Genomic DNA, 27,621 nt, shown 5'->3' on the forward strand with positions numbered 1-27,621 from the left:
CTGAGCAATCTCTAGCCCTAATTTTTTTTTTTTTTTTTTTTGAGACAGGTTTCTTATATACCCCAGGTTGGCTTCAAACTCATCTAGGCAGCCAAGGATAATCTTGAACTACTTCTGATCTTCCTACCTCCACTTCCCAAGCGCTAAGATTACACAGGCATGCCCAGTGTACACCGTGGTGGGCGTTAACCCCAAGGCTTTGAGCATGCTGGGCAAGCTACGCTCTCAGCCCAGAGTTACTTATTTCACTTTCCCTGATTCAATGCAACCAGGTCTCAGCGTTCTTTCTGAGCAATAGACATTAGAAAGGTTGGTTTTATCCTATTTCTCTGTAGCGTTTGAAGATTGGTTTCTAATTTCAGATAAAATACCTCTCTCTCTTTGCTTTGAACTTTGTGCCTGGCAAGGGCTCTCCCTCTGAGCTTCACCTGGCCCAGCGCCTCCACTGTAAACATTATTTCTGGGAACCAATGGCTTACTAGCATATAGTTAGGAAGAAGAGGACGTGGAACAAGCATTTAAATACTGTACAGAATTCGAACCACAGGAGGAGCAAAATACCAGAGAGGCTGCAGAGGCTGTGGCAAAGAGCCCAGACGAGACACACTGCTGGGGAAGGGGCCAGACGCCCGCTCCGACTTCCAGGCCCAGGCCGGCCCAGACAGCAGTGCTCCAGACCTTCCTTGCCAATGTGTCGCCGTCTCCAATGAGGTCTTTGCAGAAGGTTTCCAGGAAAGAACTAGGCCATCCCGGCAAGTCCACAGTGTCTGGTGCACCCTGAGCCCTGGCTTCAGGTCTTGAACATCAGGAAGCCCCCAAAAGCGGTGCCCGGCGGGCTTCTCTTGGCTACCGACCCCTGGGTTAACTCGAACCACGCTCGCTCACCCTTCTGCAGCTCAACCATGGCGAAGGCCGTGGCTGTGTTCCCAGCTCTCTGCTCCGCGCTGCTGTAGACCGGGACCCTGCGGTGACCTCCAAACACCAGCTGCCCCATGCCTGGGCCTGGGCCAAAGGTGACGGTCACTACAAACAAATAGACACCATGCTCGGGGGCTCGGAAGTGGCCGTGTTCAGGGGAGTAGCCTCCGCCCACGTTGATGGACGCGGTGTTGAACCTAACCGTCTGCAGGGCAGCCGTCTCCTCTGAGAAAGTGGCATAAAAGGCCACGAGGGAGCCTGAAACAGGGAGAAAGTACTCAGTGAGCTGACCATCCACTCTCAAACATGGGCCTGCCCTCATCGTAATTGCATTCAAAAGACGACACTGGGGGCGGCGGTGGGCTGGGGAAATGGCTTAGCGGTTAAGGCGTTTGCCCACAAAACCGAAGGACCCAGGTTCGATTCCCCAGGACCCACGTAAGCCAGATGCAGAAGGGGGTTGCACGCATCTGGAGTTTGTTTGCAGTGGCTGGAGGCCCTGGTGCACCCATTCTGTCTTTCTGCCTCCCCCCACCTCAAATAAATAAATAAATAAAATATTTTTTAAAAGAGGACAGTTTCTAGATAGCCTCCATAAGTCCAGTAGCAGCGTTATCTCAGCAAATGTAGTTCAGATAGTGGGAGAGGAGAAATCCAGGTCTGGCTGATGTATACAGAAACTTTATCCTTGTCCCCTTTCAACTTTCTCAAGAAATAAGTGTCCTCGGCTGCCCAAGGGCTTGTGGCTTACAAAGGGCAAGGCTGGGCAGAAACCTGGATCTCCACCTTTCAGGTGTCTGGTACCTGCTGGGAATTCTCCCTCCCTCCTTCCCTCCCCAATTTTTTCAGTAATGGGTGGAACTCCAGACCTCGTGCATGCTAGGCAAGTGCTCTACCTCTGAAGCACCTGCTGGGAATCTTGAGACATGCAGGGAAAAGGGACTATTCCTGTGGCAGTTTGAGTCAGGTGTCCCCCATAAACTTAGGTGCTCTGAATGCTAGGTTCCCAGCTGATGGAGATTTGGGAACTAACACCTCCTGGAGGGAGTGTATTGTTGGGGGCGGGCTTATGCGTGTTATAGCCAGTTTCCCCTTGCCAGTGTTTGGCACACTCTCCTGTTGCTATGGTCCACCTTATGTTGGCCAGGGGGAGATGTCCACCCTCTGCTCATGCCATTGTTTTCCTGTGCCATCATGGAGCTTCCCCCTCGAGCCTGTTAGCCAAAATAAACCTCTTTTTCCCCACAAGATGCTCTTGGTTGGGTGATTTTTACCAGTAATGTGAACCTGACTACAACAGTAAAGAGAAGGGGGAATGGGAGAATAGAAAGAAAACTCCCCTCACTGGTTATATTTTATTTCTATATTATTATTATTATTATTATTATTATTATTATTATTGTTTTTCGAGGTAGTGTCTCACTCTAGCCCAGGCTGACCTGGAATTCACTATGTATTCTCAGGGTGGCCTGGAACTCACAGTGGTCCTCCTACCTCTGCCTCCCAAGTGCTGGGATTAAAGATGTGCATCACCATGCCAGGCTCCAGCTGGTTATTTTTTAAAATTTTTTTGTTTTATATTTATTTATTTGAAAATGACAGACAGAGAAAGAGGCAGAGAGAGAGAGAGAGAGAAAACGGGCACACCAGGGCCTCTAGCCACTGAAAACGAACTCCTGACACATGTGCCCCTTGTGCATCTGGCTAACGTGGGTCCTGAGGAATCGGGCCTCGAACCAGGGTCCTTAGGCTTCCCAGGCAAGCGCTTAAGCACTAAGCCATCTCTCCAGCCCATCCAGCTGGTTACTCTAATATGACTTCTAAAATGTTGCACAGAGCATTGGGCTTGCATATGAGGCCTATAAAGGGACAGCTTGCTGCTCCAGACCACACAACTAATGAACTGCCAATCAGGGAGTTGACCTTGGATCTCTTCATTCAGAGTGCCTCTTCACCAACTTGACCACTTGCAGAAACACTTTCTCCCACCTTGAAAGCATAGGCCTATGAAACAAGAGGCAGGTGCCAGGCTCACATGCAGGCCTGGAGACAGGTAAGATACCATCACCAGGGAGAAAGGCACCAGCTGTATGAACAGGTGGGGGAAGGGCTAAGAGTCAGGAGATGGGGCAGGAAGAATGTGTCCTACTTGAGTCCACGACATAACCTTACACCACCTAGGGTATGTTCCTTGTGGGTTCCCTGTGTGTGTTTTTGTCCAAGCTCCCCATTTCCCAGGGAATAGAACCAAGGTCTCAAGGAGCAACAGTCAGGAAAGGAGTTAGTGACTTGGGTCCCAGAACTAGACTCCATATATTTGACTCTAAATCCAGAAGTAGTCTTGGGTAAGACACGATTTTGCTTTTTCTCTAGTTCTAGAAGATTTTCTGAGAATTAGTTCTGAATAGCTTTCCTGTTTGTGCCAAAGGCAAAAGCGAACGGTTGGCGTTGCAGTTCTCCTGGAGACCAGCAGGTGGAGCTCTTTCCTAGCAGAAAGGAGCTTCCAATAGCGCCCTCTGCTGGTAATTAGTCCTTCCTCAACCCTACCTGCGCTTAGTGGATGACCCAGCACCACCCCTGTGTCCAACGTGGGTTTTAGAAGGGTGTGCTTTCCTGCAGGACACAAATCGAAACCCTACAACCGTCCTGCAAATCAAAAATAATTTTTTTAAAGAAAAAAAAATTTCTGAAGTAGCAAAATACTGCAGTGGTCAACAACAGATGCCTAAACTGTATCACAAACATTGTGAGTCATTAATGTGTTGAAAGTTTCCCAGGAGGGAAAAAGATGGAAGTTCGTTTAAGTGGGTGTAGCCTCAGTTCTGAAAACGTTGAGGAAGTGAAACTTGTGCTGCGTACTCAGAAAATGAAGCTGTTGGGTTGCCGTAAGAACCTTTCCATGCAGGTAGTGGTTATCCCATTTGACGGAGGGACAAGTAATGGGAGAAAGCAAGAGCTCTTTCCACTTCTCCACATCGCCTCCTTGGCCATAACAGAGGGCGAACTGGGGTGCCGACATGCCAGGCCGCACCAGCATATAAGCTAAAACCTTGGACTTAGCCCTGTGTGTGGGCGAGAAAGTGGTCTGAACCCCAAGGCCAGCCTTCCTGGCAGAGCATCACCGGAGGCACAGAGCCACAACTTGAGGGGTGTTTAGGGAAGGAGAATGTCACCCTCGGAGCTGGCTTCTGGGGACACTGCAGGGGCCAGGCTTTGAAGAGACAGCACCCTAGAGACATCTTGTCTGCGTACAAGTTGCTTCCTGGGCTTGAGCCTCAGTTTGGAGTAAGAAGGGGATTGTGACGCATCTTTGAAAGGCCGGGATGAACCACCGTACCTGAACTCCAAAAAGGCCACTGCGGGGGGGGGGGGGGGCCTGCTGCACAGTGGCCAGACAGACTCACTGTGCTCACAGAGTGAGCCCCTTCCTTCTGGGCTCAAGGCCTTTCCTGCCTACGTCCGTGTCTTGTGTGGCAATAACAGGTGATCCCCTCCCTCCCCCCTCAAGTCTGTCATCCCTAGAATGAAGGAATGAAGTGACTAGAGGAACTTCAGGGCTGCACACGTGTGTGTGTGTGTGTGTGTGTTTTACAGTTAGTTCTGCAGGCAGTTGGTATAGGAGCCTGCGACAGTAACATGGAAGAGAATCTGCCTGCTCATGGGCACTACAGTGACTTGATTCTTGTGACTTCTATTTCCTTATACTTCAGGCAGCTTAAGAGGCCCATAGCCCTGGAAAGAAGATACTTCAAGGGGAATGTGGCCTCGGAGGAGTGGGGAGCTCATGACCAATGTTCTCTTGCACCCTCCCCTCCCCCCCCACCCCCACCCCCGCCCACAGGAGAGGGCAGCTGCTGGGCTGGACAACACCCCCATCCCTTTTAGCTTGCACTATCCCATGGCTCAGGAACTCACCTGGCTTCCAAAACTCCAAGCCGAGGGCACCTTGCTCCTGTCCTTGGGCAGGTGCATCTGCCGAAGCCACCACCTGCTTCTTGTCCCTCTTCCGGGCAGCCTCCAGGCCTTTCTGGAGCTTCTTCCCTTTCCTGCTCAGCACGGCCTGCAGCTTGTCCAGGTCTAGGCTGACGTTGGCCGCCATCAGCCCTTGGAAGTTCCCGAAGAGGCTGTGGAAGAGCCGCTGGTGCCGCTCCAGGCCGTTCTGAGTTTCCGAGAGCGCGCTGTGCAGGGCTTCAAGGGAACTATTGAGGGAAGACACCCCGGGGGCCTCGCAGCACTGCCCGACCCGCTTGACGTCGGAGCTCAGGCGCTGGAGCTCCTGCTCCAGGCCGGCCCAGGCGGCGGAGGTCACCTCCTCCCTGCCCGCGTCGCGGCTGGGCTCCAGCTGCTCTGCCAATCGTGGGGACTCCGCGTGGCCACCGGCCGCGGCGGCGGCCTGCTCCAGGGCCTCCACCCGGGTGGCCAGCGCATCCCAGCCCTGCGCCTGCTCCTGCAGCCCGCTGGCAGCGTCCAGCAGGGCGACGCGGATCTGCTCATAAGTGAGAGGCAGTGGTCGGGGGCCTTCCTCGAATATCTCTTCCATCACGTCCTCCCCGAAGAGCGAGGCCAGCACGGCCTCGTGCCGCAGCGCGTCCTGCAGCAGGGACTCGAAGTTGCCGTGCAGCTGGCCCATCTCGCCCAGGGTCTGGTTGGCGGCCGCCTTCAGCGCTCCCAGCGCTCGCTCCAGCGCCCGCAGCTGGGTCCTGATCTGGGCCCGCTCGGCCCGGGCCCGCTCACCCTCCGCCCCGCGCGTGTCCATCGCCGAGGATAGGGCATCCACCGCGCTTTGCAGGGCCTGCAGAGAGGTGCCGTCCGACTGGCGCCGCTCGTCCAGGCTCACCTGTGTCTCCTCCAGAGCGCGCGTGGCATCCCTTTGGCCCTCCCGGATGGCATCCAGGTCAAAATAGAGCTTTTGGCAGTTGCAGTCTTTGACATACTTAATGAGGTCCGCCTGGCCACCTTGAAGGTGCTGCAGGGTGAGGTTGAGCTCCAAGAGCTGCCGTTCCAGCTCTTCCTTATTCTCCTCCATGATCAGGGACTTTTCCATCAGGATCACCCTCAGCTCCCGCAGAGCCGTGTGGTTCACCTGCAGCTCCTCCACCTGCCGCTCCACCTTGCTGATCTGATCAAAGGTCTCATCCGATTCCGAGTACAGCTCCTTAATCTCATCCATGTGCCGGGTCAGGGTGGCCCTCATGTCCCTGAGGGTGCCCTGCAACTCCTCTTCCCTGTGGCTGGTGGCCATGTGCAGGGCGGAGAGGTTTCTCTGCAGCTGGCCCAGCCTGGCCTGCAGGCTCTCTGGCTCTGGCCTTGCTGCAGAGGCTACCACCAAACTGCCATTGGCTCCAGGGGGGTCCTGAGCCTTAAGCAGTCGCTTTAACTTGGTGTCCATGTCTGCTTGCACCTCCACAAAGGTGTGGTGGAGGGAACGCTGCTGGGCAAGGAGCCGGTCCTCCACGTCCTTTAGCAGCTGGCTCACTCTCTGGCTGTTTTCTTGGACCTTGGCTTCAAACTTGGCACCCAGCTCCTGGAAGTCAGGCCTGGCCACTGTGCCCTCCTGGACTGTCTTGATGGCCAGCTGGTTGGCCTCCACGTCAAGAGACAGGTTTCTGATCGCCTGGGATAGACCGTGCAGGCTCTCGTTGAAGCTCTTCCAGATGGGGTTAAAGTGTGCTTGCAAGAACGTATCCATGTTCTGAGGTCCTCTGAGGCGCTCTGAGGTCCTGCTGGCAAACTCTGCAATAGACCCCCACGTCTCACCCAAGCTCACAGCGGCAGACACCCCTCCCCGCGCGGGGAAAGCAAGGCCGCTGCGATTGAAGCCTTTCTGTGCGTCTGCTACTCACCGAGATCCGTTTGATTGACCTCTGTCGTCACAGCTGTGTGGCTACCGGCCTGGGCCTCCCATGAGCCCGGGAGGCCATCTGTCCCCTGGTGGACGTCGTTCTGTAGATCTCTCAGTGGGGGTTCCAGCTGCTCCTGGGGCACCTCGATGAGCTCCGTGGAAGGGTTGTCTGTATAGGCACACCAGACATGGGTGTCACAGGTCAACCCGCAAGGCAGATATTGAGATCCAGAGAAAATTTAGGGTCCAGAGCAGGGAAGATGCATGCTAGATGGCGTAGACCTTAGAGGCCTTTAGCCCCAGAAGGACAAATGCAGATGTCTAGGCCATCATCTGTCCTCCCACAGCTGCCGCAAGACGACCTAATCGTGTCACGTTTCCTTCCTCAGCCACGACTTCACTCCTGGCATCCCTGGTCAACAGATATACCTCACTGACTGATGAAGCTCATTCCTTATCTGTGGTAGTTCGAATGTATGACAACCCCCCCCCCCAGACCCAGGTGTGTGTTTATTTTGTTTGTTTATTTTATTTTGGGTACAGTCTTGCTCTATCTCAGGCTGACGTGGAATTCACTGTAGTCTCAGGGTGGCCTCGAACTCACAGTGATCCTCCTACCTCAGCCTCCTGAGTGCTGGGATGAAAGGTGTGCACCACTACACCCTGCTTCAGGTGTTTTTTTAAACTTGTAACTTGTAACTCCAGCCACCTGGCCCGAGCAAGTGTCACTGGGGGTGGATCCCAGGTTCCAGCCCCAAGGAGTATTTGGGGGCAGATCTGATTCCAGCCCAAAGGTGTAAGAGAGCTGTCAGTGCTCTGGTGGGGCACACACTTGCTGCTTTTTGGTGGTTTTCTCTCTGTCTGGATTTATGAAAGGGACCCAGCTTCTTCTGCCATTGATGGAACTTCCCCAGGATCTGGAAGCCTGAACGAAATCCCTTCCTCCCATAAACTCTGTCTAGTTGGATGTTCATCTCAGCCATGTGGAGCTGTCTACCATCTCATTCCACCCTTAAAAGACCCACAAATGGTGACTCATCTATGTTGATACTAAGAGCAGAAACAACATGACTTCCTGTCCAGGGGCGGGAGTGGGGAATATGGGAGAGGACAGGAAACCTCCTTCCAGGCCTGTGAGTTTGTGTGGGTCAAGTGGTCAGCAAGATACCCAGTCTGGGTTTCCCGAAACGTGGAGGCAAGCAAAAGGGTTGTGTGCCTGCCCTAGGCGAGGTAGCCAAAGGACCCCAGAACTGGGCCCCAAAAGAAGGGGTTGCAGAGCCATAGAAAATCCCTTGCTGATTCTAGAAGCAGTTTTCTTAAGGTGGCACTGTATATCAGAAGGGGTGGGGGGGGGGGAAGAGCAGACACATGAGCTCTGCCATTGCAGAAAAGGAACACACCGAGTTCAGAGCCGGCTAGCTGCTTCCAAGGCTCCCGGAGTCCGCTGGTCTCTGGAGGCGCAGGGGTTGCCGTGGCATCTGCAGAAACAAGCATCGGCCATTGAACCCGGGGGTGGGGGGGGGGGGCAGAGGAATGGCATGACGTCTGGGGTCAGAAGTCAAGAAGAGGGCTGTGGGGAGTCTACCTACCACGGTGCCGGCAGTCTGGCCCCTGGAACCCTGGGCAACACCCCCAGGCCGTAGAGATCAGCACTTTCTGCTTGACCTGGTACACGGGCTTGTGGGCCGCGCGGTACCTGGCGGAGGAGGAGGAGAGCGGGGGCTCAGTGTCTCGGATGAGCCCACCGAGCCTGGTTTACGCCGCGCCCACCCCACTCACATGACTTTGACGCTTTGGCAGTCAGGAGCCCCCTGGGGACATGGTTGCTGTGAGCGCACCAAGAATCTCTCCGTTTTGCAGGGGGCCACGAAGGTGACCAGCCTGGACTTCTGGTAAGGGCACCAGTTCCTGGAACAGAAGCCAAAGGAGAGGTTGCTGGGGCTGGGGAATTGGCTTAGCCATTAGGGAGCTTGTCTGCAAAACCAAAGAACCCCAGGCTTGATTGCCCAGTTCCCACCTAAAGCCAGATGCACAAGGGGGCACGTGCATCTGGAGTTCATTTGCAGTGGCTGGAGACCCTGGCGCGCCCATTCTCTCTGCCTCATTCATCTCTCTCTTTCAAATAAATATTTTTAAATTTTTTTTTAAATTTTTTTATTATTTATTTATTTATTTATTTGAGAACGACAGACACAGAGAGAAGGACAGATAGAGGGAGAGAGAGAGAATGGGCGCGCCAGGGCTTCCAGCCTCTGCAAACGAACTCCAGACGCGAGCGCCCCCTTGTGCATCTGGCTAACGTGGGACCTGGGGAACCAAGCCTTGAACCAGGGTCCTTAGGCTTCACAGGCAAGCGTTTAACCGCTAAGCCATCTCTCCAGCCCTTAAATTTTTTTTATTTTTATTTATTTGAGAGCAACAGACAGAGAGAGAAAGAGGCAGCTAGAGAGAGAGGGAGAATGGGCACGCCAGGGCTTCCAGCCACTGCAAACGAACTCCAGATGTGTGCGCCCCCTTGTGCGTCTGGCTAACATGGGTCCTGGGGAATCAAGCCTTGAACCGGGGTCCTTAGGCTTCACAGGCAAGCACTTAAGCCATCTCTCCAGCCCAATCAAATAAATATTTCTTTTAAGGAGAGGTTGCTGAGCCTTGCCCAGCTTCTGCCAACCCACCAGGCTCCCATGCTCATCCCGGGAGGTCAGGGTGGACGCTGGTGTAAGGCGATGCATTTTGCCTCCTGCCCCACTCAGCGCTGGGTTCTGGAACGTAGGGAAGTTAGTGAACACTGCATTATTCACTTCTGGACTCCACAGCAATAGCTCCACAACCCACTTGTGAGGAGCCTGCTCCATCGCCTTCCCAAAGCCTCCCCGCAGAGCGGCCCCCCCATGTCACACATCAGAGTCCCCGCAGAGCTAGAAGGGCTCCTCGATGCTCCCCTGGTGCCAGGGCGAAAGGGAAAGTGCTGCCGGGGCTTGCAGAGTCCTGGGTTCGAAACCTTCATGTCTTCTAGCTGTGTGACTTTGACAGATGCACTTAAGGCGCCGCTTGCCGTCCCCCCAGATAAGCAATGGTAGTAATGCCTTCCTCTAAATGGGTTATGAGTACCAAGTGGCCAGCCCCAGATAAGTGCCCACAGAACACTGTGCACGCCCTGGGCTGGCAGTCTCCCAATTCTACACACATCTTTTCTCACCAGAACATTCCCTCATCCTGGCTCTGCTCACTGGGCTCACACAGAAGTGGATTTCCCAGCAGCTGTTGGGGAAAGACAGTTGTTGATGGCAGAGCAGCCAGCACTCTGGGAAAGCCCTCAACATGATGGTCCTGAAAGGCGGTTTAGGGGTCACGCTCATTGTCCTTAACACCTGGAAGGCAGCCCCTCCATCTTTGCCCCTTGCTGGCACGTGACATTAGGGTCCTGGGATAAGGGGCATGCTCACGGTCAGGGTCCTGGAGGCTAGCTCCCTGGGGTCAGCGAGCGTTTCAAAGGACGCTTCCTCTTTACAGCTTTCAGAGGACAGCTTTGGGACGTAAGTAGGTGTCAGGCGCCAGGCTCAAGCTTGGTACTCACAGTGACAATATGGAGGGTGTGGTGGTTTGAGTCAGGAGTCCCCCATAAACTTAGGTGTTCTGAATGCTAGGTTCCCAGCTGATGGAGATTTGGGAATTAATGCCTCCTGGAGGCAGTGTATTGTTGGGGGCAGCCAGTTTCCCCTTGCCAGTGTTTGGCACACTCTCCTATTCCTATGGTCCACCTTATGTTGGCCAGGGGGTGATGTCCACCCTCTGCTCATGCCATCATTTTCCCCTGCCATCGTGGAGCTTCCCCCTTGAGCCTGTAAGCCAAAATAAATCTCATTTTCCCAGAAGCTGCTCTTGGTTGGGTGATTTCTACCAGCAATGCACACCGGACTGCAACAGAGGGTCAGTCCTTCCCTTCAGGAGCCCAGGGAGAACAGGCAATGTCAGAAGTGATGGCACTAAGCCAGGAAGAGGCTCTTTAAAAACAGAGGTGATTACAGGGCTGTGTCTAAAGGGAGGGTCAGGCAAGGAGCCAAGAACTGGGGCAGGGCTGTGGTAGTCAGAGGGGGCCGTAGAGTAGAGAAGGGAGAGCTGGGAGAAGCCAGACTGTGGAGGTGTGGGTGCCAGTGGGAGAACTGGACCATTCCCCAAGGCCAGGCAGGGGAAGCTGGGAGAGTTTTCAAACAGAGAAGTGTCGTCGCAGAGCCCCCCTGGTTCCCAGGTGCAGAAAGGACTGGAGTGGGTAAGGTGGAGGCGAAGGTATTGTTACAGAGGAAAAGGAGAAGACAGCGTGGACAGGCGATGGGGAGAGGCCACACCTGGTGCTCATCACAGGCAAAGTTCAGGAGATTAATTCGTACGCAGAAGCACAGTGAAATGGGTGCCCCCAGGAAAATGGCAGGTAACAGGGGGAAGGTTCAGAGAGGACCCTGCTGGGCAGCTCTGAGAGAGGCATCGCTAACAGGATACATTTGGTCAAACATCTGACTTGGGTGTTGAGAGCAGCTGTGGACCAATGGCTGAAGGACTGAGATGTAATTAGTGATAAAAACAGAAAATCAAGCAAGGAGGGTGGGAAAATGACAATTTTGTGGGGTTTTTTCCCCCTATTTATTTGCAAGAGAGAGAAAGTGAACACGCTAGGGCCCCGAGCCGCTGCAAGTGCGCTCCAGATGCATGTGCCGCTTTGTGCATATGGCTTTGTGTGAGTTCTGGGGAATTGTACCTGGGTCATTAGGCTTTGCAAGCAAGTGCCTTATCCACTGAGCCATCTTTCCAGCCCAATTTGTTTGTAACGCTAGGGAAAAAGTGTGCGGAGGAAACATGATTCATAGCTTATCTCAAGGCTCATTTCAAGTAGTGATTATAGTCTTATGAATGTAAACACTGGAGTTGGCACAATGGGGAAATGGTGAGGTGGCTGTGTGTGTGTGTGTGTGTGTGTGTGTGCGTGTGCGTGTGCGCACACACAGGCACTCACTCTGGAGTTTGGTATGGGATGGTATGAGAGATGAATCTTAAACAATGAACCTGAAGAAGTGGCAATGTAAGTACGCTAAGTAGAAATTCAGAGACTGGGCTGGAGAGATGGCTTGGAGGTCAAGGCGCTTGCCTGCAAAGCCCATTGAGCCAGGTATGATTCCCCAGTGCTCACGTAAAGCCAGATGCACAAAGTGGCGCATGCATGTGGAGTTTGTTTGCACCAGTTAGCGCCCTTATGTGTCCATTCCCCTCCCCCATGCTTGCAAATAAATAAACAAAAGAATTTTTCTTTTTAAAAAGAATTTCCTAATATGTTTAAAGTCATTGCCTTTGGCAGTGACCTTGGGATGACTCAGAAGGCATCATGGTGCTTGGAAGAAGTGACAGGAGTGCTCAGCACTGCAGTATCTCTATCACACCTTCCAAGGCTCAGGGTCCATTGTGGAAGAGGTGGAGGAAAGAATGTAAGAGCCAAAGGAAGGGTAGGACTCCTTACAATGTGCTCCTCCAGACACAAAATGGCCTGGATACCCATGACCACACAGCACCTGACATTACCTACACAAGACCTTCATAATAGGAAGAAAAGATCATGACATCAAAATAAAAGAGACTGATTGAGAGGGGGAGGAGATATGATGGAGAATGAAGTTTCAAAGGGGAAAGTGGGGGGAGGGAGGGCATTACCATGAGATATTGTTTACAATCATGGAAGTTGTTCACTATAAAAAATAAAAATAGCTGGGCGTGGTGGCACACGCCTTTAATCTCAGCACTCGGGAGGCAGAGGTAGGAGGATCGCCATGAGTTTGAGGCCACCCTGAGACTACATAGTGAATTCCAGGTCGGCCTGAGCTACAGCAAGACCCTACCTTGAAAAAACAACAAACAAAAAATAAAATAAAATAAAAATGAATTTAAAAAGTAGAATGAAAAAATAATAAATAAATAATAAAAGAGAGACTGATTGAGAGGGGGAGGGGATATAATGGTGAGTGGAATTTCAAAGGGAAAGTGGAGGGAGGGAGGGAATTACCATGGGATATGGTTTACAATTATGGAAGTTGTTCATTATAAAAAACAAAAGTAAAATTTAAAAAGTACAATGAGATAAAATAAACAAATAATCAAAGAGACTGATTGAGAGGAGGAGGGGATATGATGGAGAGTGGAGTTTCAAAGGGGAAAGTTGGGGGAATGAGGGAATTACCATGAGATATTGTTTACAATTATGGAAGTCCTAATACATATATATATATGTGTATATACATATATATATACATATAATAAAAAATAATAATAAATCCATAATAAATAAATAAATGAAATAAAAAATAAGGCCAGGCATGGTGGCACACGCCTGTAATCCCAGCACTTGGGAGGCAGAGGTAGGAGGATCACTTGAGTTTGAAGCCAAAGAATGAGTTCCAGGTCAGCCTGGCCTAGAGTTAGACCTTACCTTGAAAAGTAAAATAAAATAAAATAAATAAGGTGAAATAACAAGGCCAGAAGTCTGCAATCCCAGTACTTGGGAGGTGGTGGGAGGATTAGCAGTTCAGTGCCATCCTCAGCCACACAGTAAGTTGGAGGCCAGCCTAGGTGACTGCTGTGAGACCCTACCTCAAAAAAAAAAAAAAAAAAAAAAAAAAAAGAAGCATATAACAAGAAGCCAATGAGAAAGCAGAAGAAACAGATGCAGAGGCAGAAGCGTTTGACCTTGAGGAAGGTCATCCTGTGCAAACTCAAAGACTGAAGATGATGGAATACTATGAGCAGGAAGAAAAGCATACTGAGCAGAAGAAAATTAAGATGTCCAAGGTGATGGATCAAGAGGACTGAAAGTCCTTGGAGCAAGAAATGACCTATCACCAAGCTACTAGATGAGGCAAAACAGAGACTCAGTAAAGTGGTGAGCCACGTAGCAACGCTGCTGGGTGGGCTGGTTCTGGGGGCTTGTACCACATGTTGGAGCCCCTAATGGATGTATGCTGCATGAAACAAGAAGGCTGCAGTGCAAAAAGAGATTCCTACAGCCGGGCGTGGTGGCGCACGCCTTTGATCCCAGCACTCGGGAGGCAGAGGTAGGAGGATCACCATGAGTTCGAGGCCACCCTGAGACTACATAGTGAATTCCAGGTCAGCCTGGACTAGAGCAAGATTCTACCTCAAAAAGAAAAATTAATAAATACAATAAAAAAGAAAAGAAGAAATTCTTACATATAAAATGATATTGATGTTCAAATTGACAATGAAATGAGGCCCCTCTGTTTGAGCAACTAGCTGGTGGAGGTGAGATCTATAGCGGGAATCACAAGACAAAGGTTTCCAACCCGCTGGAAAGTCAGCCAGACCTCATAGCCTAGGAGGTGACATTGGAAGTACGGGGAGTCTTGTTTGGCACAAATGCCAATAGGGAGATTTTGGACTAAGCCTGTGGAAGATACAATCCGTCCACTGCCGTCCTTGTGTGTGTGTGTCGGGGGGGGGGGGGATTATCCAAGTGGCTTCCTCTTTGCTCTGTTCTGTGGTAATTATGGATACCCTGTGCAGCTAACGTCTTTGGATCAGTGTTAACCATGGGAGAAGGACACATTGGGTGCGGCCAGGAACCCCAGCCCATCTGGCACACCTCGCTCAGCTCTGCGCTGGTTCTGATGCAGGAAGGTGGAGGGCAGCGGGCGGAGGTCGGGTGGCGCTCTGCATGGTTTGCAGCGAGGGCGCGCTCTTGCCCTGCTCCTGGTGTCTAGAGGGTGACGTGCATGCTGCTCCCTGCTTGTTGGGTACAGAATTCAGGTGGGGCTGGAATTCCTACTAGCAGCCCTAGCTTCTTTGTTACTGTTTGGGTCTAGTATTCCTTATTTGTAAGTATGACTTAAAAATCTAAGCCATGAATACATCCCTGATACTGAAAACTTAAAAAAGGGGTAGTCATGAGCCCTAGGGATGTAACGTCTGCTGCTGTCTGGCTAAATGTATATACTATGCTTATCAAACGGCCTAGTAAGCATGTCTCTTAATGTTCACACCCTTATATTAATGCTACTGTCACTTTTGGTAGAAAACCTTCTCTTTTCAGATGGCAGTGACCTTGGGATGACTCAGAAGGCACCATGGTGCTGGAAAGAAGTGACAGGAGTGCTCAGCACTGCAACATCTCTATCACACCTTCCAAGGCTCAGGGTCCATTGCGGGAAAGGTGGCGAAAAGAACATAGAGCCAAAGGAAGGGTAGGACTCCTTACACTGTGCTCCCCCAGACACAAAATGGCCTGGATATCCATGATCTCACAGTGCCTGACACTACCTACACAAGACCACCATAAGAGGAGGAAAAGATCATGACATCAAAATAAAAGAGAGACTGATTGAGATGGGGAGGGGATATGATGGGGAATGGAGTTTCAAAGGGGAAAGTGGGGGGGGGGGAGGGTATTACCATGGGATTTTTTTTATAAACATGGAAGTTGTTAATAAAAGAAACTTGAAAAAAATCTAAGCCATGAGTATTTTTTTCCTAAAAATATATGTGCTTTTACTTGTTATAAGTTTTTCAATTTTATTTTTATTTGAAAGAGAAAGAATGGTGTGTCACGCCTCTTGCCACTGCAAATGAACTCCAGATGCGGCCTGTGGGAACTAGAAGATTGAACCCAAGCTGGCATGTGTTGTTTAATGGATGAGCCATCTCCCCAGCCAGACATGAGAATTGTTTTTTGTTGTTGTTGTTTGTTTTTCGAGAAAGGGTTCTGCTCTAGCCCAGGCTGACCTGGAACTCATTCTGTAGTAGCCTCGAACTCACAGTGATCCTCTACATTCTGCCTCCTAAGTGCTGGCATTAAAGGTGTGTGCCACCACATCTGGCTGAGTATTCTTTATTTATTAAAACAAAAGGTTTATGTGAAAAAAAAAACCCACAGCTAAAAGTAGCTCATCATGGTGGTGCATGTCAAAAACAAATTAATAGGGGGCTTAGTAGTTAAGGCATTTGCCTGGGAAGCCTAAGGACCCAGGTTCAATTCCCCAGGACCCACATAAACCAGATGCACATCGTGGCACACGCATCTGGACTTTGTTTGCAGTGGCTAGAGGCCCTAGCATGCCCATTCTCTCTCTCTCATAAATAAATAAAAAATAAAATATTTAGAGGAGCCGGATGTGGTGGCGCACGCCTTTAATCCCAGCACTCGGGAGGCAGAGGTAGGAGGATCGCTGTGAGTTTGAGGCCACCCTGAGACTCCTTACTGAATTCCAGGTCAGCCTGGGCTAGAGTGAGGCCCTACCTTGATAAACCAAAAAATAAAAATAAATAAATAAACAGGGGGATGGAGAGATGGTGCAGTAGTGAAGGCACTTGCCTATAAAGCCTAACGACCCTTGTTTGATTCCCCAGTATGCACGCAAAGCCAGATGCACAAAGTGGCACATGCACCTGGAGTTCATTTACTGTGGCTGGAGGCCCTGGCACGCCCATTCTCTCTTTTTCTCTCTCCTTGCAAATAATGTATGTGAAAAAAACAAATAAACAAAGTCAGAAATATATACCACTCCTGGGAATATAGTGGAAGGAATCTACATCAACATACTACAGAGATACCTGCACATCCATGTTTATTACATGTTTTCTGGTTATTCACAGTAACCAACTTATGGAGTCAGCCTAAATGTCCATCCACAGATGAATTAATAAAGAAAATACAGTTCAGGGCTGGAGAAATGGCTTAGCAGCTAAGGCACTTGCCTGCAAAGCCAAAAGATCACGGTTCAATTCGTAAGCCGGATGCACAAGGTGACACATGCATCTGGAGTTTGTTTGCAGTGGCCGGAGGCCCTGGCGAACCCATTCTTTCTCTGCCTCTTTCTCTCTTTCTGTCGCTCTCAAATAAATAAATAAAATAAGAAAGAAAGAAAAAAACTACCCAGTCTGGAACAGTGAGTGCTAAGGCCAAGAAGCCATCTAAACAAGCGCCATCCTCACATACTCGGAGGCCTGCTGCAGGAGGACCTGGTCCAGCCTGCCAGGAGTAACTGGGACTTTCCACCCTGCCCCCGTCCTCAGCCGGAAGCAGCGCTGCCCACCCTTCCTGCAAAGGAGCCTTCTCTGCCCAAACCTTGCAGCCTCCATCCCCCTGCCCACGCTCCCGGCTTGGCACAACAGAAGCAGTTGGCCCAGAAGCCCTGGGAACATTCCTGCCTTTTTCATTGGTTTCCTCCAGCTCTTGGCAGCTCCTGGCTGGCCCTCGGCACCCGCAGGCCAGGCCTCACATGGAGAAGTGGCCCATTGTTCTCCCCGCCCTCGGCCTCCAGCCTGCTCCCTCTTTGCACCCTTCTGTAGCGAGTGGTCCTGAGCACCCTCATCTTCTGAAGGTAGAGTGTGTGTGTGTGTGTGTGTGTGTGTGTGTGTGTGTGTGTATGCGGGGGGGGGGGGGTCTCCCTGTTTCCTGGTATGGACCCGACAGGAGGGGGCTGCTGAGGGAGCTGGAAAAAAACTGGAGCACTCCTCCCCTTCCCTTCCTGGACTCCACTGACCTTGAGCCAGCCACTCCTCCCATCCCTGGAAATGTACCGAAGCTGGGCCCCTGGGGACAGAGAATGGGGGTGTGAGGAAGGCTGACCGGGCCTCCAGCAGGGAAGGGCCAGTGCTCTCGGCATAATGGATGTGCTGCCCTCCCAAACGCAGGAGCCCTTAAGTGCTTCTTTGACAGCCAGCGAACCCACCTTGACAGGGCCTCCAGTCCTCCCGGTGGCCACCAGTGGGCTCTCAGCAGCCTTGTTTTGGCTGAGGCCTGCATGCAGCCATTAGCGTGACCATCCCAGGGGACACGGCCACAGGACTTTGTCCCTGAGCTGGCGAGGGAGGGATAACTTCATGGAAGAAAAACGGGAAGCCCGTTCCACAGTTAGTCTGGATCTGGGACTTCCAGGGCATGGGCCTAGAAGCCTAAGCCCTGGGCAGTGGGTTCTTCTCTTGCTCACACCCGGGGACCCTGTGCCCTGCCACATCACCCGCCCCCTCCTCACTAAGCCAGAACAGGTACAGAGAGGCTCAGCATGGTCCGCACAGCCTGGCACTGGGTCCACCCTGCTGCTGTGCAACCTCGGGCATCACGCTGGACTCCTCTGGGCCTTGAACTCCTGGCTGCAAAAATCCCAAACCCTCCTTTCATTAGGAGAAGCATGCTGCTGGTGACTGGACCAGCCAGGGGCAACACTGCCTGTACCTCTCACGCTGCTTGGCTACAGCCCAGCAGGCGTGGGCTCTGGTCCTGACCCTTAAGAAGTCTGAGGCCCTGGGGCCGGAGGGATGGCTTAGCGGTTAAGGAGTTTGTGCTTGCAAAGCCAAAGGACCCTGGTTCGATTCCCCAGGTCCCAAGTTAGCCAGATGCACAAGGGGGCGCAAGCGTCTGGAGCTCGTCTGCAGTGGCTGGAGGCCCTGGCACGCCCATTCTCTCTCTCTTCCTCTTTCTCTGTCAGATAAATAAATAAATAAAAATAAAAATATTAAGAATAATGAAGTCTGAGGCCAGGAGTGAAGTGGCGTCCCTATCCTTCCTAACTGGACCCTCAGAAGCAGCAGTACTGCCCATATTCTGGACACCCCGGCAAGCCAAAGAACTGGGAAAGAGCCTGTTTTCCCATGAGGTCCAGACGTCTGCACTGCAGTTTCCTGACGTGCCATGCAGGGTCCCCTGGAACCTACGAAGCAGCAAACCGTGTTCCTACTGTATCGCCCCGGGGACCTGGCAATCTGGGGACACGGGGTGCGACCCCCACTTGTTCTGTTCCCGCCGTCCTTCCTAAGGCTCCTAGTGCCATCTGAGTCCAGAGTCGGCCTGTCCCTTGGCTCTAGGAATCTGCATGAGGAGCAGATGGGGAGGGGGGGCCTGGCGGGAGCGGCGGTGGGAGGGAGGCTGGGCCACCGAGGTCATTCCCCTGGGCGACCCCCCTTCCCCACCCTCTCCCCCTCCCCTTCCGCCAACAAGAAGCTGGGGTTGCATTTCCACCTCCGGTCCGAGGAGCACTGGAAGTAATCAGCCCAGGAAGTGCATGCTTTCCTTCCTTTCTCACCAGCCCCTCCGGATGCCTCTACCCCTTGGGTTTGGCATATGGGGCCTGAGCCCCTGGCGTGTGTGTGTGTGTGTGTGTGTGTGTGTGTGTGTGTGTGTGTGTGTGTCGGGGGGACGTCTGGCTTGGCACATCTGAGCCCAGTGCAGCTTGTGTAAACCCTCACGTGCTGAGACGACCCAAGGAAAGAGGGACGCTCCCTGCTGTTGGGACTTAAAAGAACGCTTAGTACCTCTCCACAACCAAGGAGAAAGGAGCAAAGGTCCCCTCTCCTGTCTACTTCAGTCCTTCTCTTCATGGGAGATATTCAGTGGGTGGCTTTTGGGGAAGGGAGGCTTGGTCTTTAGCTCCGAAGTTAGAGTTTGGGTGGCTGAACTGCTCTGGCCTGTGCCGCCCCACACCAGAACAGAGCTGGGGACAGTTGGACAAGGCAACACAGGTCTCTCCTTTTCAGCCTTTTTTTAAAAAAAAATTTATTTATTTATTTGAGAGCGACAGACACAGAGAGAAAGACAGATAGAGGGAGAGAGAGAGAGAGAGAATGGGCGCGCCAGGGCTTCCAGAAATGAACTCCAGACGCGTGTGCCCCCTTGTGCATCTGGCTAACGTGGGACCTGGGGAACCGAGCCTCGAACCTGGGTCCTTAGGCTTCACAGGCAAGCGCTTAACCGCTAAGCCATCTCTCCAGCCCCTTTTCAGTCCTTTTTTCCGCACCGCCACCCCCTTCCTCACTAAGCAGTACATGCTCATTCTCTCCTGCTTGTCCCTGGTCCAGCCTGCTCTCTGAAGATAGTCACCTGGAAGCCTGGCACGTCAAGTCTAGCCCAGGCAGATTTGTTCAGGAGCCCCACCACAGTCCCTTTCACATGTGCACCTGGGAGACTGAGGGGTGACTTGACCACTCGTCCTCCAGACCTAAGGGCTCTAGTTGCAGGGTTGGGTATAAAAGCAATCGTCAGAGCTGTGGAGATGGCTTAATGGTTAAAAGCACTTTCTTGTTGCTGGGTGTGGTGGCGCACACGTTTAATCCCAGCATGTGGGAGGCACAGGTAGGAGGATTGCCGCAAGTTCGAGGCTGCCCTGAGACTACATAGTGAGTTCCAAGTCAGCCTGGGCTAGAGAGTGAGACCCTATTAAAAGAAGTGCTTCTTCTCTTAACGTTCATACCCATATATTAATGCTACTCTCACTTTTGGCTAGAGAACCTTCTCTTTCACATGGCAGTGACCTTGGGATGACTCAGTAGGCACCATGGTGCTGATAAGTGACAGAAGTGCTCAGCACTGCAATATCTCTATCACACCTTCCATGGCTCAGGGTTCGTTGTGGAAGAGGTGGCGGAAACAATGTAAGAGCCAAAGGAAGGGTAGGACTCCTTACAGCGTGCTCCTCCACACACGAAATGGCCTGGATATCCATGACCTCACAGTACCCAATACTACCTACACAAGACCTTCATAATAGGAAGAAAAGATCATGACATCAAAATAAAAGAGAGACTGATTAAGAAGAGGAGGGGATATGATGGAGAGTGGAGTTTCAAAGGGGAAAGTGGGGGGGAAGGGAGGTAATTACCATGGGGTATTGCTTACAATTATGGAAGTTATCAATAAAAAATACATATAAAGGAAAAAAAAAAGAAGTGCTTGCTTGCCAAGTCTACCCACCCAGGTTTGATTCCCTGGTACCCATGTAAAGCCAAATACATAAAATGCATACATCTGGAGTTTGTTTGCAATGGCAGGAGGCCCTGGCATGTCTGTACATCCTGTGTCTCTGCTGCTCACAAATAAATAAATAAAAATATTAAAAATAAAATAAAAGGGCTGGAGGGATGACTTAGCAGTTAAGGCATTTGTCTGCAAAGCCAAAGGACCCAGGTTCGATTCCCTTGGACCCATGTTAGCCAGCTGCACAAGGGGGAGCACACATCTGGAGTTCATTTGCAGTGGCTGGAGCCCTGGCACACCCATTCTCTCTCTCTTTCTCTCTCTGTCTTTGTCTGTGTCAAATAAATAAATATAAATAAAATATAAATGAAAGTGGAGCTTGAGAGATGGCTTAGTGGTTAAGACGCCTGCCTGTGAAACCTAAGGACCCAAGTTTGATTCCCCAGGACCCATGTAAACCAGATGCACAAGGTGGTGCATGTGTCTGGAGTTTGTTTGCAGTGGCTGGAGGCCTTGGTGCACCCATTCTCTAATTCTTCCCCTCTCCTTCTCTCTGTCTCTTAAATAAATAAGTAAATAACATATAAATAAATAAAAGCGAAAGTCACCAGCTCTCCTTGGATGTGTGACCTGGGACAAACTGCTCAGCTTCTGTGCACCTCTGGCTCCTTTGGAGCTGTTGGGAACATCAATGGAGATAACACTTGGCACCAGACCCAGCGAGTGGCACCTGCTACTCTGCCCTGGACATGTTGGACATGTGGCTCTGGAGAATGAGGGGTAACTGGCAAGCCAAGCACCTCTCAACAGGAGGGTCCTTGGCTCCGCATAAATAGGATGTAGAAAATCACGTTGGGGTCCAGTGGTAAGAGCATCGTGTCCACTTCCAGGGTTGGCTCATAGCGTCGCTGGAGGATGCTCTGCCTAACTCGGGCTCTGGGAAGCAAGCAGCCCTTCCTCACTGCTCAGCACCTGCAGCCAGGTACCCTGAGTGCACTGATCTCATCCCTGTCCTGGGAGCAGCTCTCCCCTAGGATTTAGGCTGGGTCAGCTTTGCCCTTATTGGGGCTCAACTTTCCGAACTGAGTTCCTTCAAGGAGCAGAAGCCACATCCTTGCCAGCTAGATGCTTCCAGAACTGTCTAGTCCCTCTGAGCACCATGCTGGTGGTTGACAGATAGAAACTGTTCCCCTGTGCCCGAGCCCAAGCCCCCAGTCCTAGCCCTTGCGAAGGTCAGGCAGGGCTTGTCCTGGCCAATCCCTGGAATATCCAATCCAGCCACCCTGCTCGGCCACACAGGTAGACAGTATTAACCCATCTCACAAGTCTTTTCTGTGGGGTTAATCTGATACTCTGCTCCACAACTACCAAGGCCAGCTCCTCCTTACCGTCCACTGAGGTCCCCGCTGGTGTCCGTGGCCTCGGTCTCCCAAACTTCAGCTGGCCTGGGGCTGTGAAAATCAGAGAACCGGGTCCCAGCTGCCTGTGCCCAGGTCCCCAGAAGTCCCCAGCCCAGGGTCCCCCCGAAGCCCAGCAATAGTGTCAGGATCATGGTGAGGGGTTAGCTTAGACTGGTTCTGCTCAGGCTCAGCCTCGCAAGTGACTCCAGAAACTGCCAGTGACGTGGTCTTTAAGTCACATCTCAGAAGGAAAAGAAAACACGGAGACAACAAAGAGAGGAAGTGGCCTGGGCCGGGCCACCCGGTGGGTCTCATCCGCCGCCCCCCACCCCCCCCGCACACACATGGCCCTCCCTGAGGCCACAAACCACTCAAGCAGGTTCCTGTCCCTAGGGCTCAGGGACACTGGGGATGTGGGAGACACACAAAATGGTCATATCAGACCCATCGCCACACACATCTCCTAGGAGAAGTGCATGGCTATGGAGATAGAGCTGCAGGAAGCAGTCCATTAGTCTCGGGGGGGGGGGACCTGGCGCCCACCCACACTGCTGGTCAGGAAGTGGGGGGCATGCTATGCCTCCTCAGCACCTTTGAGCACTGGCCTGTGGGAGCCAGCAGGTGGGTGGAGCCCCAGAGAAGGAAAGGGGCTCTACTGGGGTCACACGGCATGCAGTCAGAGCCCGGAGCATCAGGAAGCCCTGTGTGTGTGTGTGCAGTCTCAGCTCCTCCAACCAGACTGACCGGGACGCCAGGCTCAGGGGCAGCCAGGATGCTATGGGTAGCTGGGCACCCAGAGTAGCCTAGAGGTTTGTCACTCACAGCCTGACACCGCCCTAATGTTTTCTCCAGCCGGGATGTTGAGGCACCAGCCAGGGCATCTGCCTTCTGTGCACAGACAGAACAGCCCCTGCCTAAGACCACCAGGGTGGCCCACAGATGAATGAGGGGCAGTGATGGATTAGGGTGTGCCCACTCTCCCGCAGCCCCTAGGAAGACAAGGGGGTCACAAAGGGCAAGGTTGAGCCAGTAGGGGACTGGAGCCCTGCTCTGTGCCATGTCCCATTGGGAAATGCCTTCCTCCGGCCCTCCCCGCCCCCTCCCTGCCCCAGGCTGGCTGGGATCCAGCCAGCAGCCGCAGCATCAATATTTCATCCCCGTCAATAAGAGAGAAGGCAGTGCGTGGACGGCGGCTGCAACAGCGCCAGCCTGCAGCTCACCGGAGAGTCCAGGTTCCACCCTCGCCACTACCATGGACGTCTTCAAGAAGGGTTTCTCCATTGCCAAGGAGGGTGTGGTGGGTGCCGTGGAGAAGACCAAGCAGGGGGTAACAGAGGCAGCTGAGAAGACCAAGGAAGGAGTCATGTATGTGGGTGAGTAGGGCAGGGCGGGGCAGGGCAGGGCCAGATACCTTCCTTTCTCCCTGACCTTCCTCTGCAACCCCTAGAAGACATGTTTTTTTAGGGGGAAGGGAGAGGCTTTGACTGTTGGGTCAGGGTCCTCAGGCCCTGGATATACATAGTCCCTTGTGCATGCCAGTGTCTGTTTGCCTGTGGGCTCTTTGGTGGGTCACTGGGGTCTTTAGGACGGGATGAGAGTGTCACTCAGAACTCTGATGTGACTGGTCACCAGTACTGTGTATATACAAGGGCACATACGAACAGGCCCGGGGTACCCTGAGCTTGAAGACTCTGAACCCCTGAGCAGTAGGGTGCTCAGGCAGACCCCGCCCTGTCCATTGGGAGCTGCTATAGCCAGGCCAGGCCACAGGTCCCATGGACTGGGGAAATGGTCTGGACTCTGTTTCCAAGCTGTTACCCAGGGCCCCTGGGCTTCCTCTGAACAGGAGGCAGGAGTGGCCAGGCCAGTGACTCAGCTCTCGCTGCCATGTCCAGCTGCTGCTTCTGAGGTTCGAGCCACACCCAGGCAGGCCTGGGCCCCTGGCTCACCAGTGCCCCTACCTCAGACCTGGTCCCCTTTGTCCCTCCATCCTGTCCTGTCTCTTTCCTGTCAGTCCTTGTCCTCCAGACACAGCAGGAAGTGGCCCTTGGAAGGGGCTGCTGTCCCCAGGCGCCCTCTTCCCCGACAGCCTGTCCAGCTGTTTGGTGGTGAGTTGGTTCTGGTTGCCCCAACACCCTTTCCCCTCTCCAGGTACCAAGACCAAGGAGAATGTGGTGCAGAGCGTGACCTCAGGTGAGGAACCTCAAACCCGGGGAACCCCAGGACTCCTGCTGCCCCTGAAGCTAGACCAGGATGGGCTTCCCATTTCCCCCACCCCACTGTATCCCATTATACCAGGGCAGCCCTAGAGTCAGAAAGAGGCAGGGGATGCCAGGCATGGTAGCACACGCCTTTAATCTTAGCACTTGGGAGGGAGAGGTAGGAGGATCGTCATGAGTTCGAGGCCACCCTGAGACTACATAGTGAATTCCAGGTCCACCTGGGCTAGAGTGAGACCCTACCTCAAGAAGAAAAGAAGAAAAAGAAAAGAAAGAAAAGGAAAAGAATGGGGCAGGGGAAAGTCCCAGGAGAGCCAGACTTCCTGAGCCCTGGGAAAGCCTGCTCTGCCCAAGGTTGGCAAGGCAGGCTGGAAGTGGGGAGGGGTCGGGCTGGGTCTAGCCAGCATCCTCCCGCAGTGGCTGAGAAGACCAAGGAGCAAGCCAACGCCGTGAGCGAGGCTGTGGTCACCAGCGTCAACACGGTGGCCTCCAAGACCGTGGAAGAGGCAGAGAACATTGTGGTCACCGCCGGGGTCGTTCGCAAGGTGAGCTTGTCCTTTCCCTAGGCCCAGCGAGGCCAGTGACAGGAGGCTTTGCTGTCCCATTGGGACACACAGGGAAACAAAGACTGGGCATCAATTGATTTTTACAGTACACACACACACACACACACACACACTATGTGCGTATTGGGGTTTGGTGTTTTCACATTCACTCCTATATGGAGTCTTCACAACCCACATATGGGGGGACTTAGGGCTCATTTAATACACAGGGAAAGTGAGGTTCAAGCCACGCCCATCCCATCACTCCCCAGCATACAGAGATGCCCCCCCGCCCCATCCTCACACCAGGCGGTGGACATCAGGCTACAGCTTCCCGACCACCACCCAGCACCTGCCACCCACTGACATAGTCCAAACTCCCTCCATCCCCACCCAGGCCCTTGGCCGCTGTCTTCTCCCCAGGTAGCATTGGAAGCAGCGCCACCTTGTGGTGAAAAGGCGGCATGATTCGGACCCCACCCTTTACTGAAGTCTTTGTGTGAAGGAGTGTGTGTGTGCATGAGCGTGCACTGCGTGGGATGTGAGTGTGTTGGAGGGCAGGCAGTCGAAAGAACAGTGGCAGGGCAGACGAGCTATCTCAGCACTTGCTACAAAGAAGGCGCGGTCGTTAGCATTTTCTACTTATTAACTCACTTAGTAGGCTCAAACTCCCATGAGTCAGGATGGAGTAGAGGAAGGGCCAGGGAACACGGGCAATGTGCAGCGCTTCCATGGCTAATCCATGCGAATGTGGAGGTCCTGTGGGTGGCCGGCTCCTGGCCGTGCTCTGAGTGTGGGCTGTGGCAGGAACAGGAAGGAGGATTGAAGCCCCCAGGCCTACAACGGACTGCCCCAGCGATGGAGCCCAAGGGTCACACAGAGCCAGCCCCGTAGTTCCCATCTTGGATAGAGTGGGTGCAAGGGAAGGGGTTGGTTACAACAATCGCCCCCTTTGAGTGTGTGACTGTGGGAAGATCCTCTCTGAAAATGCGGTGTGTGTCTCCCTGGGCTGTGAGAGGTGGCAGAGAAATCGTCCCAGGAAGAGGTTCTGCCTGGCTCATGGTGAGAAGCCATTATCATCATCATCACTGCTCCCCCCCCCCCCCGCTCTGTGCTCTGGGATGAGCCCAAATGCACCCCCAGGAAACCAACCCCCCTCCCAAACCTCCAGCAAGCAAGGTTCTGGGGAAAATGTCAGGCTGCCCCCTTGCTGACCCTGGAGGAAGGCTGATAAGCCCTTGGAGAAGTGCCAAGGGAGATTCATTTTCCTGGTGACACCCCAAAAGCCAGTCATGACTTGCTCCCCCCCCCACCACCTCAGTGAACCGCAGAAGAATGCAGCATGGGCTGTCTGGGCCACTCACGCCATGGCTTTCATGTGCCAACCTTGTGGCAGTGTGACCAGGCAGGTATTCACATGACCTTGTCCCAGAAAGCCTGGCCCCGCGAACTCCACCAGGGGCCAGGATGACCCTGCCGTGAGACACAGAGGCGGTCAGATCCTCTACAGATAGATGCTGAGGCAAGACTCCTGTCTGGCTCCAAATACCCAAGCGTCACCCCACCGCTTAGGCAAGTAGGGCTGGCTGACCTGATGAGCAGAGGGAATGGAAGGCAGGTCTGAGCCCAAGCTCCTGGAGCAAGGGAAACCCCATGCCAACAAACCCGATGCTTTGAGCTCTGAGACCTTGTACAGAGTACCTAACTTCCCCCTCCCCCACCCTGCCCCGCTGCCCCCATTGCTGGCTTCAGGACCCTTGTGACCAATAATGGCATGCCCCTGCCTCTAGGGCTCCGGGGGGGAAGGGGATATAATTCAGAAGTCTCTGCCCACCACCACCCCGACTCTACCCCTCAGGCTTTCTCACCAAGGAGCCCACACAGGCAGCTCCTAGAAGCTGGGATTGGCTCATGGGCAGGGGGAGGGAGCGGGGGTGAGTGTGAAGCTGGGTCCAGGGAACCTTGTATCCACAGAAGGCCCTGGCATCCTGTACCTCCAGCCCCTCTCAGTACAGCCAGATGAAAAAAGAAAGGGAGCTCTGCTCCTCTGTGCGACAGGCAGATGGGGCCTGGCTATAGGCAGCTGTGGCCTGGTGTGTCCTCTGTGTCTCATGTCCCCTTTGGACTCCCGCAGGAGGAACTGGAGCAAGCTGCCCCCTCACAGGAGGACCAGGAAGCCCAGGAACAAGAGGTGGATGAGGAGGTAGGAGCTGAGGCCCCAGGGAACACAGCTTGCATGGGGGGGGGGAATGATTCCTGGGTAGAGACTGGACCCCACAAATTCTCTGCTCCCCTCTTGAGGTCCCAGAGACCTTCCGTGGACCCCTGGCACAGGACCCGAGTGTGTGATTTCCCCCAAAGTGACCCTCTCGGGCTGTCCACTGAGTTAGGGCCTTCCTCCCCTTCTCTCTCTCTTTCTCTCGCCCCCCCCCCCCCAGGCCAAGAGTGGAGGAGACTAGAAGTCTGCCAGTCAGCAACAGAGGGCCCAAGGAACACCCTACTACCTTGGACCCCATCCCCACGCCACACACAATAAGTGCCCCACCCAAAGTGCCCTGCGGACTACCCATGTGCCCTGCCTCAAACCTTGGTGCCACAGCCTGTCCACACTGCTGCCATCCTCCACCCCGTTAGCCCTTTGGTCCCTCTGACCCCACAGGTCAAATGCTGCTGTGAACTTTTTTTTCTTTTTTAATGATTTGAAATAAAACATGAGCCTCACTCCCAGCCACGCTTCCTCTCTCTGCCGCACCATCACTCGTGAAGCCCACTGGGCCTTTGTCGGGACAGACGCTGGCTCAGCTATAGGGGACCAGGTACGGCACAGGACACACTAGGTGCCTTCAAGAGCCCTCTACCACTGCCCTTAGTAATATGGTGGCACTTGTGTCCTCAGCAACTCCAGGCAACAGGCAGCGCACAGCTAGACGGGCCCCGGGTTTCAAGGGCTGGCTCCCCC

General features: G+C 53.1%; 2 protein-coding genes across 3 annotated transcripts; one reads left to right on the forward strand and one right to left on the reverse strand.

Annotated features, from left to right (window-relative positions):
• On the reverse strand, positions 1–22,127 carry Mmrn2 (multimerin 2). Its single transcript, XM_004658022.2, has 7 exons — positions 21,887–22,127; positions 8,540–8,668; positions 8,350–8,456; positions 8,161–8,238; positions 6,762–6,929; positions 4,834–6,651; positions 1–1,176 (listed from the first exon to the last, which is right to left on the reverse strand). The coding sequence occupies exons 1-7, from the start codon at positions 22,048–22,050 to the stop codon at positions 791–793; spliced, it is 2,850 nt and encodes a 949-aa protein (XP_004658079.2). The 5' UTR covers positions 22,051–22,127; the 3' UTR covers positions 1–790.
• On the forward strand, positions 17,014–27,389 carry Sncg (synuclein gamma). 2 transcript variants are annotated; one of them, XM_045137557.1, is made up of 6 exons: positions 17,014–17,130; positions 23,067–23,271; positions 24,050–24,091; positions 24,535–24,662; positions 26,797–26,865; positions 27,101–27,389. In XM_045137557.1, the coding sequence occupies exons 1-6, from the start codon at positions 17,029–17,031 to the stop codon at positions 27,119–27,121; spliced, it is 567 nt and encodes a 188-aa protein (XP_044993492.1). In that variant the 5' UTR covers positions 17,014–17,028; the 3' UTR covers positions 27,122–27,389. The 2 variants fall into 2 exon arrangements, with proteins under 2 accessions (XP_044993492.1, XP_044993493.1); XM_045137558.1 differs by lacking the exon at positions 17,014–17,130 and adding an exon at positions 22,565–22,707.
• Positions 27,390–27,621: the final 232 nt, after the last annotated feature.

The sequence above is a fragment of the Jaculus jaculus genome, chromosome 18 (genome assembly GCF_020740685.1).
Source record: "Jaculus jaculus isolate mJacJac1 chromosome 18, mJacJac1.mat.Y.cur, whole genome shotgun sequence".
Classification (NCBI taxonomy): Eukaryota; Metazoa; Chordata; class Mammalia; order Rodentia; family Dipodidae; genus Jaculus; species Jaculus jaculus.